Source organism: Myodes glareolus, chromosome 19 (genome assembly GCF_982192425.1).
Source record: "Myodes glareolus chromosome 19, mMyoGla1.1, whole genome shotgun sequence".
Lineage (NCBI taxonomy): Eukaryota > Metazoa > Chordata > Mammalia > Rodentia > Cricetidae > Myodes > Myodes glareolus.
The window spans coordinates 53,798,171-53,811,026 of record NC_142044.1 but is presented as its reverse complement, the minus strand read 5'-3'; the positions used below and the strand labels follow the sequence as shown (position 1 = coordinate 53,811,026).

Here is a 12,856-nt window from a genome sequence, read left to right as displayed (position 1 = left end):
ATATATGACATATAAAAATAGACTGGTTTTCTTAAGAGCTACTAAAGGAATCCAAAACAAAACTTGGGTGCGACTCTTTGGGACTTACAGTTGATCAACTACTCTATAATTTGGTCTTCTCGTTGACCAGACCCCATTGCAGTCCAAACATAGCCCATTCAGATAAGAAGAAAGCCAACAATGGTGACAGAAGTTGTCTTATAAAGCTGGGACAACATTATCTGGTGCCACATTAATGTTTTTGTGACTAAACATTGCACTTAACCACCTTAAGACAGCCCTTCCTTCCAGAAAGTGCATATTCCATGTGCTTTGACCCATGGCAGCAGCATCTTCGAAGTTTCATGATAGGAGACTTGGTTTTTCATTTTATCAGAAAGTTATCACTATCATTTTCTGTTTAGTCTCAGTGACTGAAACTTCCAGGGCTTACTTGCTGTGATGATAGATAAAGATTACCATATTCCACTCTCCCTTTACATGTCATTCACATTGACTACAAGTGACTTGGGCTATTAGCTTCTTTTATTTTTGAGGTTATAATATAATTACATTTCTCTCTTCCCTTTTCTCCCTCCAAACCCTCATACATACCCCTCAGTCTCCTTCAAATTCATTACATCTTTGTTCACAAACTGCTATTGCACACATATATGTATTTGCATATGAATATATATTCCTAAATATAACCTGCTTGGTGGGTTTTTAATATTCTTAAATTATAGGAATTCTTAATTATGTTTGATAGTTTTTGGTAAATCTAACTAACTCAATAAATGATTAATATATCTGTTTACTCTGCAAGATTAAGAGACATGGAAAAGTCTATGATATCAAAAGCTAAGGATTAGAGTTTTGAAAACTCTTAAAAAATATTTTATACATACACAGATTTAATATATAAATTAGGTTAAAACATGATTACTTGCCCATATTCCTTCACTTCTTCTTCAAAGTTGCCGTATATTTTAGAGATATGTTGCCTGGAACTTAAAATTCAAGCTTGGAAGACACATGTCACATCTGAAACATCAGCACATGATCAGCCCTCCCCTACCCCTACCTTTTCTTTCTAAAGTCTCTCCACGGAGCTACGAAATAGTCTTCTGTGAGGACAGGTAGTTCTGGGGCTTCTCTGTCACTGGGGAAGAGATGGTTCTTGTGAAATGACAGAAGTTGGCCCAGGGAGCTTTGGAAGATCATGCTTTATCTAACTCATGTTAGGAAATGAATTTGAAATGAGTTCTGCTTCAAATCTAACTGTAAATACCTTCTCCATCCCTATGTGTTTATGTTTTAAATGAAATTCCAGGCCCTGGAAAATTCAGATTATTGCATAAAAGTTTAGGAAGTAGTAAGTTGAGGGGTAACCAATCACATAATATGGTCACTGAAATAAGAAGAACAAAGTTACCTTGCTTTCAGGAACGTGGATGCAGCAAGAGACAATTATATTAGACAAATTAAACCAGTCTCCTAGAGACAATACTGCATGCTTCCCCTCATTTGTGTTCCTAGATGAATATGTAATGTCATAATAAACCAATAATAGAATCATGTGTGTATATGTGGCATGAAAGAAGTGCCCAGGAGAGCAGCAAGGACTCTTTGGGAGGGTTGAGAATGGGCAACGGTGGGCCTGGGCAGTGTTCACTCAAGAGTACACTGTACCCTCGTATGAGAACATCCTGAGAGGACCCAGTATGTTATACAAAGAAAATACACTAATAAAAATAAAAAATAATTTTTTAAATGTTGGATTATGTCATTATTCATGGAAACATTAGCATTTACACACACATTAAAACATTAATTACCTCCTACTACAGTTCCACGACCTTTCAAAATAAAAGTTATGAAGTGAAGTCTCAAAGCAATCTAGTATGCTCCTGAAGGATCGTGGAGGTAAACACCTCTGCAAGTATTCACTGGCCATTTGATGTTTTTCTCTTCAGAACTGTCCATTCAGTGAATTGACCCATTTATTCAATTAGTTGACCCATTTATTGATTGAATGATTTGGTTTGTAGTATTTAATTTTTGAAGGTCTTTATAGCGAGTAGACATTAATCTCTTGTACTATGTGTAATTGGTTGGCAGATACGCTTCCCCCGTGTGGAGTGTTCCTTACCTTTATTGATGATTTCCTTTGCTGTCCAGAAGCTTTATAATTTTCTACAATTCCCTGTGTCATCCCTTAGAATCACGTATTATGCTGTTTGAGTATTACTTGGTAAAGTCCTACCTTTGGTACATCCTGAAGTGTTTCCCCTTCTTTCCCTCCTGCAGTTTCAGAGTGTGAGACTTTCGATCCATTTGGAATGAGTCTTGTGTTCTACTTTCACCCTTTGACATATTTTCCCAGCACCACTTTCGGAAAGGCTGTCTCCCACCTCCATGTATATTTTTGACACCTTGGCCAAAGACTGGGTAGCTATAACTATGTGTTCATTTCTGAGTCATCTATTCTGTTCCTGATGATTTTCACATCTGTTTGTGCAGGTACCAAACTGTTTTATGAGGTTTTTTTCCATCTATGTCTATCAGGAACTTAGCCATATAGTACTTGATTTCATTGTTCATTTGTCTGGTTTTGGTTTTAGGGTAATACTGGTTTCATGGGAAGAGTTAGCTGTTGTTCCTGCGCGTTTCTATTTTACGAGAAGGTCTGAGGACCATTGGCATTAGCTCTTCCTTAAAGATTTGGCAGAGTTCAATAATGGATATGCCCATTCTTTTTTGGGAGACTCTTTCCTGCTGCTCCCATTGTTGCTAATTGGGTTCTGTTTGGATTGTTTATATCCTCTTGATTTAACTTCCATAGATCACATGGGTTTAGTAACTTATTTATTTCTTTGAGGTTTTTCATTTTTGTATAGAATTTCTCATTGCACTCTCTACATCATTTTAGACTCTGTTACTCTTTGCCTGTTTTCCTCACTCTCTTCTTCGAGTAATGTTGGCTAGGGGCGGTCAGTTCATTCTTTAACTCTGGATGATTTTATGTCTTGTTCTTTTAGTCTCTATTTCACTAATTTCTGCCTTAATCTTTATTACTTCTTGCCATTTATTACTTCTGGGGTAGGCTTGTGTATATAAAACCTTCAGGTACATCTTTAGGTATTTATTCAGTTCTTTGTTTTTTAATGTAAGTATTGATAATTATAACTCCTTTAGTGATTTATAAAATGTTCTTATTTGAGAAATTTTAAATTTTCTACCTGATTTTGTGGTCATTTAAGAACACAGTGTTCGGTCTCCAAGTCTTTATGTGGTTTCTGTGTTTCCTCTTGCTGTTCACCTCTACTTTTATCCAACTGTGGTTGGATAAGTTGTAAGAAATTATTTCAATTCTTGTGTATTTGTCAACTTGCTTTTAGGAATGATTCTAAAACTGATGAAAAGATATATATCTTTTGTCTGTTGAGTGGACTAGTCTGTAGTATCTATTAAGTCCATTTGACTTATGATATAACTTTTGAGATTTCAGTTCAAATGCTTCTCTGGAGATGAGAATAGAGTATTGGACTCACTTCTATTTTGTAACTGGAGCGTCTAACACTTTTTAACTGGGAGTCCCAATTCTTTTTTTTTTTAAAGTAATTTTATTAAATTATAAAAGTTTCCATTTCCGCCCCTCTTCCCAATACCCTCCCACTCCCCCCACTCCCTCTCCTCCTCCCTCTTCGTCCCCTGGGCAGTCAGGGTTTCCTGCCCTGTGGGAAGTTCAAGTTCCTCCCCCCTCCTTCCAGGTCCAGGAAGGTGAGCATCCAAACAGACTGGATCCCAAAAATCCAGTATATGCAGAGGAAACAAGTCCCAGTGTCATAGTCAATGGCTTTTCAGAAAGACTTCGGGCCAGCCACATTCAGAGAATCCGGCCACATTCCGAGAATCTGGTTAGATCTCGTCCTCGTTCAGTCCCAGTCCAACTGGCCTTGGTAAACTCTCATTAGATCTGTCCCCTTGTATCAGTGGGTGATAGCATCCCTCGCAGTCCTGATTTCCTTTTTCATGTTCTTCCTCCTTCTGCTCCTCATTTGGACCTTGGGGGGCTCAGTCCGGTGCTCCAATGTGGGTCTCCATGTGTATCGCCATCCATCGTCGGATGAAGGTTCCCTCTGATCTTGCCTTCCTTGCTCATGTTCTCTTTCCTTCTGCTCCTCATTTGGACCTTGGGGGGCTCAGTCCGGTGCTCCAATGTGGGTCTCCGTCTGTATCGCCGTCCTTCGCCAGATGAAGGATCTATGGTGATAAGCAAAATATTCATCAGTATGGTTATGGGCCAAGGCCGGTTCAGGCACCCTCTCCTCTGTCCAGAGAACAATCTGGGGATCTCTCCTTGGACCTGGGATCCCATACATAATTAAGTCTCCTGTAAACCCTAAAATGACTCCCTTAGTTGAAATATATTCTTCCCTGATCCCATATTCATCCTTCCTCCCTCCCCCCCATCCCAGGCCACCGAGCTTTCCCCATTCCTCTCCTACTCCCTTCTCTCTAACCCTCTCCCCTTCCAACAACCCTCCCACCCCACCCCCCATGCACCCGAGGTTACCTGGGACTCTTGTCTATTTCCTACCTCCTGGCGGATAGCTAAATAATCTTCATCAGGTTCATCTTCTTATTCAGTTTCTCTAGGATCACGAACAATAGGCTCAAAGACCTTTAATTATGGTTAGAATCCACTTATGAGTGAATACATACCGTGTTCCTCTTTTTGGGTCTGGCTTACCTCACTCAGTAAAGCGTTTTCTATTTCCATCCATTTGCATGCAAAATTCAAGATGTCATTGTTTTGGGAGTCCCAATTCTTATTTCCTATATATTTAACACCTATTTTGTCCTTGTGATGAACTATTCCTTTATGAGTATACAGTGGTCTTTTCAAATCCATCATATTAATTTTTATTTGGAATCCACTTTATCAGATGTCAGAATATTGATGACAGATTATTTTCAACTTCTATGTGCTTGCTAAGGTACCTGACTTCCTTTGACTGTGTGTGTGTGTGTGTGTGTGTGTGTGTGTGTGTGTGTGTGCCAGTGAGGTGTGTTTCTTGGAGAGGTCAGGTGAGTCTTGTTTTTAATTCAACCAGCCAGTCTGCATATTTTTATTAGTGATTGGAGGTTATTTGAATTTAAGTCATAATTTAAATATTTCGCCAATTTTTGTAAGTTTAAGTTCTTTTGCTAGCTGGTTGGATGACCCTTTGTTCTTCCTTTCTACTTTTCTGATGGCAGTGGGTTTCTAGTTCGATGTGTTGCGTGTAATGGGCTCTTTCTTATCTCTCATTTACTCACACATTCCTCTCATAACATTTCTTTTTCTTTTCTATGCTCCTGTGATCGAAACTCTTTTTTCTTTCCTACTTTGTTCCTTTAATGTCTTACTGACTTTACTCTCCAGGTCCTGAATGATTTCCTTGCTTTATTCATCTGCTTGTTTGAAGTCATTAGTCTTTTTTGTTTTGGTCAATTTTGATATCTTGACCTTGCTTTTTATCTATTTCGGCGCCTTTGAAATCATCAGGTAAGGTGTTATGAATTTTGGAGGATCTAAGTTGCCCATAGCACTTTAGATGGGAAGTCTGCCCCTCCCCTGCCATGTAACCACATAGCTGGAGCTGTGTTCAGCAAGGCTTTTTTCTTGACACTTCTGTTTGTACTTTGCAATTGTCCTGCTGCTGTTCTTGCAGGTTTCTGATATTCATCCTCCTTCCTTTATTGAACTGGAGTCTTTCTTTCTTGGTACTGCTGTTTCACCATGTCACACAAGGGCAGTTTCTAGCCTGTCTTCTTACCCATAAGTCCCCTAGAGCAGTCTGCTCACAGAACACATGTCTTCTTCTGATTTCTCTTCTAATTCCATTTGATTTTTCCATCGCTTCTAAGGCAGATCCCAACCATAATTGCATTTGGGAGTTGCTCATGTATATGTTGGTGGGGGAGGGGGGGTAAGCAGCCTCTGTTTATTACATGTACCTTATATTTAACACATATCAAATACTGCAATTCTAGATGAAACAGCTCCATCCTTTGTGTGTGTGTGTTAGTTGCTCTCCTTCACTTCTGTTCCAGATTGCCATGCCTGCCAGAAAATCCCTGTGATCCTTCATGGCTGCACACCATTAGATTTCAGAGACCGCAAGGAACATTACAAAACAAATGAAATTGTTCTGTTCTTTATTCCACATTGTAAAGTAAAATGACTTGTTTCCATTTTTTTTTCTCTAACACCAATCCGTAAGTCTCTTGAGGGCAACAGTGCCCAATCCATAAACAGATACTCAACAAATGAAGGTTAATAATACATGGACAACATATCACAATTATAACATTGGAATGTGAGTTTTTGAATCACAGGACAGTGTCTGTTTACTGGTTGCCCCATAATCTCCAGTATCACCATATTTTTGCACCTATATAATGTTTTATCTTAAGAAAACTCAAACAACTTAGTTTAGTACTACTCTCTTTTTCATTCTCTAAATTAGCTGACAATTTCATGAGCTTTAAATCAAAATTTAAAGCATTAAAATAGGCCTTTTTTAGCTATATATAACTCTTTTTGAGAATGATTTTGTTCAATGTCTCCATTTTTGTTACTAGGCTTCTGAGAAGAATATAGCATTAAGTAACATAGCATAAACCAAACCTTTTCAGCATTGCATATTACACTTTGTAGTTCATTCACTATTTTCAAATGCAAAATCTTGTCCATATAACAGACAAAATTATACAAACTTTAAGCAATCAAATATTTTTAATATAAAACAGAAATAAAATATTCAGGAAAACTTAATTTTTGCTCAATTAATTTGTTTTAAGTATTATCAAACATGACCATTATAGTTTTAATTTGTGGTTTGGAAATGCATCTTGACTCCTTTTCATTCATTATATTGATCCGTATATTGGTATAATTGGTCTTATACCTGTACAATTAAAAATTGTTCTTTCTCCATCCTTGAGTTTTCCTGAATACTTCTGCTGTGTTAGATCTGGTGCTCATTTTCCTCAGTGGAGGACACACATGCCCTTGCTGTGCAGTTATCTACAACAGTGTGTGCAGTAGAACTTGAAAATTGCAAAGCGTTATTCAGATGGAATGGGTCACGTTCACAGATTTTTTTTATTACTATATCCTCTGAAACATTCACAGTTCTCATGATAGTGAGTTACTGTGGATTGTGGGTCTATAACAGCTGGCATCATTCAGAATCTTCAGATGGCTTATGTAATTGTTAGTGTGATCAGGAAAATCTGTCCTGTTGCACAGTAATTTATAAATTTGGATTGCTATTTTTGAAAAGGTAAACAGTCTATCAAGATGAATGAGCCGTGATGCTGTTAATATTTCATATAAGACCCTTTCTCATTAATTTAAAAGCTAGTATACAAGCATTGATTAATTTAAAAGCTAGTAAACAAGCATTGATGAATCGAAGAGACTTATTTAAGACAGATTTTTATCTCTGAAATATTATGTAAGTATTGATAAATAGCTAGAAAACTACAGATTTTTTTACTATGAAAATAACCAGCTTGGTCCCCACATACTGCTCAAACACCCATAGTCAGATTTAGAATGCCTCAAAGCTAGGCAAAGTCACAGTTCAGGATGTTGGTGTTTAGATTCTTTCAATGGAAAAGTGTTTCATGTGAAAAGGGTCATCTCATTGAATTTGTGTAAATAAGATGAGTCTACTGACATAGGAAAATAAAGCACGCTCAAGATTCAATCTCACAAAGGAGCACAACCTCCCAGAAACCCTTGAGCCATCCTCATTTGCATAGGTCAGTGCCTCATCCTGTACAAAGCTAAATACATCCTGACACCCCGTTCTCAGGCAGTTTCCTGACAGAGGCCTTTCACGTGTTCCACCACCTCTATTGCCACATTATATTCAGTCTCTGCATTCACAGAGAACACTGGCTTCGGGATCATCCTATGGTCTTAGAGCTTATCCTTGATGGCTTTCGTGAGCCAGGTGGCTGCTACTGTGTTAGAGATGGGGCACTCAGCCTTCTCTCTCCAGAATAACAGTCTCTGAGGAAGGTTCTTCCATTGTGATCCTTCAAAGGGCTTGCATGAATTCTTGTAACAATGCTGTTGGTGTCATTAGCCATATTTTTAGGAGACTGCCTCCTTCTGTCTGATCGGCGGTCTCCTTGACTAGCTAACTACAAACGACAATCATTGTGTTCTTTGCTCACAGGTACTACAGTGCCACCATCCTGCAGATGTCTGGCGTGGAAGATGACAGGCTTGCAATATGGCTGGCTTCCGTGACAGCTTTCACCAACTTCATTTTCACACTCGTAGGAGTCTGGCTCGTTGAGAAAGTGGGTCGCAGGAAGCTTACCTTTGGCAGTTTGGCAGGTAGGTGCCTGGATATAGACTCCTGCTTTAAAATACCTTCTAATAGTGACAGCGACTCTCCCAAAAGAACACAGTGGCTTCTGAGAATGAATTCTAAGCCAAATAATATCAAACTAGAATGAGACAGAAAGCAAATACTTGACAGGTAAGATCTTTTGAGTAGCTGTGGGTACGTGGCTGGAGACACGACTGTGGCACTAAAGGACTTGTAAGGACACAACTGACTGAGAGCATGTTTCTGTCAACAGTTGGAGTGCTTTTCGGAGACACAGAACTGAAGAGCGTCACCGCAGTTCTCTCTGTTCTTGTTTGAAAAGCTTACCCTTTATGTTCTTACTTTGCAAAGCTGAGGTCTTTATTTTGGAATCGTATGGAAGCAAATATTAGAATCTTCATTCACAAAGCAAGGAAAGACTTTAGGAAGCAGGCCTAGAATCTAGGGTAAAATCTGATTGGTCAAGTGTGTTTTATGTGATAGTAAAACAAGAAAGCACACAAGTGCCTTTTGTGTTCAGAGTTGGCCATTTCACCTGACACTTCTCTGGAAAGGACTCTGCCACAGGACAGACTAGGACCCAGCTTTAATATTGTCTTCACATGGTGACATCAGGTATTTTCTAATACTTTTCCCAGTGTCCAAACACAGTTCTACTCATCACCTGGCTGCATCCCCATAACAACTTTATATCTGGAATCAAATGTGTGTTTTACACCCAAACGCAAAGATTCTAGAATAACATTAACCAAATTCTAGTTAAGCAAGATGATATCTAAAATAAAATTTCATCTCACACAACTGCTTTAGCACTTAACTACAGTTTTTGGTGAGAAAATGTATCCCTATTTCCAAACTCAGTTATTGGGAGTTCAAGTCTTCCCTCCTTCCTAGAGTGAGCAGGCCACTCCCGCTCCTGTACTCTCTATGCTGTGCCCGGGAGTTCAAGTGTCAGCATAGAAGCAAAGGTGAGATGTTGACCAGGGTTTGAGATGATGCCAGGAGGTCCCCAGTGAAGACGAGGGAGGAACAGGAGAAAGTTTTTAAGCAATCATTTCTAAAACTGTTGAAGTAAGAGAGGTGTTTAGCCTAGAGAAAATATGGAAGGAATAGATAACAGATATGTTAGCCTTTTTTTCTGATGTTTAAACTCTGCTGCTTCTCAGCTGAGTCTAATAACAATTGTTTAGTAGTTTACGTTTTTAATTTTTTATTTATTTATTAAGAATTTCCACCTCCTCCCCTCCTCCCAATACCCTCCCACTCCCCCCACTCCCTCTCTCCCTCTTCCTCTCCAGCCCTAAGAGCAGTCAGGGTTTCCTGCCCTTTGGAAAGTCCAAGGTCCTCCCCACTCCATCCAGGTCTAGGAAGGTGAACATCCAAAGAGACTAGTTTCCCACAAGGCCATTGTAGCACTGGACTGAACTCCCAAGGTCCAAATGAGGAGCAGAAGGAGGGAGAACATGAGCAAGAAAGTCAGGACCGCGAGGGGTGCATCCACCCACTGAGACAATGAGACTGATCTAGTAGTTTACGTTTTCATACATTGCATAGCATTTCAAAACATCTTTTAAATACATAGTAACATTTCAAATTTAAAACTCTGTATATTTCCATTAAGATCCATTTGAAGAAGGCAAAATTAACTTGGGAAAGGCCATGCGCTCTGCCCAGACCAAGAGCTGGCCAATAAAAAGCTGAGGCCACTTCAGCCCAACTGCTTCCTCCTGCCTGGGGTCACATGAACTCCCAGGACTCTGCTGTTACATAACCCTTTAATAAGTTCAGTTGAATTTTAAACGACTTACCTGTTATTTCAGTGAAATAATTAGTGCCACACACATTCTTTCCCTAAGCTCCACACAGTACCTATGCTGTCGCAGTCAGCTTTTCAGCTAACACAGAATCTTTTCCTTTTTGTTGCTTTTTTTTAAAAAAATGTGTCCTTATAATTCTGTGCCTGGAGCAGAAATTAAAAGCTAAATGTGTATGAGTGTGCAGGTGTGTGTGTGTGTGTCTGCACATGTATGTGTGTGTGCATTTTCATTATGCATGCACACACATTCAGATGTGCCTAGGGCCTTGTGCTAGGCAGGTACTGAATTGCAACCGGGCCTGGCACATGGTTTTTTGAGGCAGAATCTTGCATTTTAGCATAGGCTGGCACGGATCCTCTTGCCTCTGCCTTCCAAGTACTAGACTATCAGGAGCTTCCTACCACACCTGGAGAAATTGGGTCTTTTCAGTGATAGAAATGATGATGAATACTGTTTCGTAAATTAAAGAGCAAGTGTTCAGCCCCGAGTGTCCACGGGTAATGTGGCTAAATGCATGTGGCATGTCCTCTTTGGTCTGCCAGCCCCTGTTGAATAGGCAGTGTTTCCCACCTCCTCTAGAAATAATCAATCTGATCAGTCCGGGACTTTATTTTCCTAATTCTCACCTTACCTGATTAAATACTGCTGGGAGAATTTCTCGCTCTGACAGGAGCATGTGATGTGCATCTCTTTTCTTTTGTGCTCCTGTTGTGGCCGTGACCTGACGATGAGGCTTCTGTTCCTTTCTTTTTTTAACTTCTGTAATAGTTTATTTCAGCTTCTAGTTCCAAAGGTCAGAACATAATGGTGAGGGAGGCATGGTGTCAGGCCTCTAGGGTGGAAAGGGGCTTATTTTCATGGACTGATTTTTGTTTTTTTGATTTATCAGCAATTTTGCAGTCTTAATTTTTATTTGGTTTTGGCTGCTTATTGCTTTGGTCTTAGAAAATCATTACCAGTTTTGTTTTGTTTGTTTGTTTGTTTCTGGCTAACAACTGTATTGGCTTTGAATTTTTTCTTCTTTGAGTCTTATAATAAGTGTGTGTTAGTGAGGCCTTCTGACCAATGGTATACATAGTAAAGCGTTTTTCATTCCGGGAAAGATAAGTAAAGGAGTTTTATTCAGAGCTATGGTGATAAACCAAGTCTGTGTTGAAATAATGCTGTCAATGTTCCCCAGTAAGAAGCTTTTGTTTATTTATATTTTGTAGGTACTACAGTAGCGCTTATTATTCTTGCCTTGGGATTTCTGCTCTCAGCCCAGGTTTCCCCACGGGTCACTTTCAAACCAGTGGCTCCTTCAGGTCAAAACGTCACCTGCACCGGATACAGGTTAGATTTTTGCTATGTTCCCTCTTCATAATACAGCTATGATAATTTTTTGCTTGTAGCATTTCTAAGACTTAGATGAATGGGAGACTCCTAAGTTTGCAGCCTGGTGTCTGAAGGGCTCATGACAGGAGGGGTAGTCAGGAATCATCAGTGTGAAAATCGTAATCTTCAAATACAGAACATGAAAAATTGAAAAAAACAATGAGGTGCTTGACCCAGTTATAGTGCTGAGTGGGCTGACAGGTGGACTGAAGAATTCACGGGTGAATTCATGAGAGAATGACTGGACAGCTTTGATAATTCAAAAACTCACTATTTGGGTATTTGTGGTACAGCCTTAACATATGCATGCCAGCAGAGAAAGATCCTTAGATACAGCTATTCCCTTAGGCAAGTTATAGAATTTCAAAGCACCTACGATCTACGGTTTTATCTTACTAATTTGCGACGGACTTGAGAATATCTATATAATGTCTATGGAGTGCAGACCCATGAAATGGCAGTAAAAATGAATTAAGATGTAGAAAATACCTAACACAGTGCTTACATGTGGTAAATTCTCCGGGCTACAGCATCTGCTCTAATTAATAAAACCCACAACAGTGGGGAAGATGGGAATGCCAAGCCTCCGAAAAGACTGGCTTTGTGGCTGCGGCGTGTGAACTGAGCCATGTAAAGAGAAGGGAACTAAGCCCGTCAACAGCAGCAGCAGATGTGGTGACCGTGCAGGTAGTCAGGACCTGAGTAAGAAAAAAAGACCAACCACAGGCCAGCCAGGGTACGGCCAACTAGGAGAAGGCTATGGAAAAGCCAGATCACCCAAAATTGCCAGAGCTTTTTGTTCTCCAGTCCAAGAGCATGAACATGCATGCATGGAGAGACAGTGAGCAGAGGAGTGACCTGCCCCAAATTTCCGTACTGTACCATCTCTCTGCTCTCTGACTGTGTGGCTACACCAGTGTCACGCATGCACATAAGAAGGCCAACTGTTACAGATGTCTGTGAGTGAGATGTTAGTTGCCCGAACTATGCTGGTAACACTGAGAAATTTTAAACGTGAGATCGATTCTCAGTAAATTGAAAAAAATCAACAAGAATTAAAAATAAGTTAGTGACTAAGCAGGAGCTAGAAGAGAAAGGAGTCTTCGGGGACGCTTGAAGTATCTGTTTGGGGAGCCAGGGAGAAAGTAATGTGGACAAGAAACGAGGTGACGCTGACTGAGGACGGATGGTAGGTTGTTGTGGGCAGATGGAAGTGTGGGAGAATGCTGTGTAGGTGGTGTTGGGTGTTGCCGTGTGATAGCAGAGGGTTTTAGAGTAGACCAT

The 12,856-nt window shown here is 39.8% G+C and overlaps 1 protein-coding gene across 1 annotated transcript in view; it reads left to right on the top strand.

Annotated features, from left to right (window-relative positions):
- Slc2a13 (solute carrier family 2 member 13) overlaps positions 1–12,856 on the top strand; it is a 322,976-nt gene that overhangs the window by 231,527 nt on the left and 78,593 nt on the right. Inside the window, exons 5-6 of the mRNA XM_085678796.2 lie at positions 8,223–8,386; positions 11,410–11,530. Coding sequence (XP_085534922.1) covers positions 8,223–8,386; positions 11,410–11,530 — 285 coding nt within the window. The remainder of the gene's footprint in view (positions 1–8,222; positions 8,387–11,409; positions 11,531–12,856) is intronic.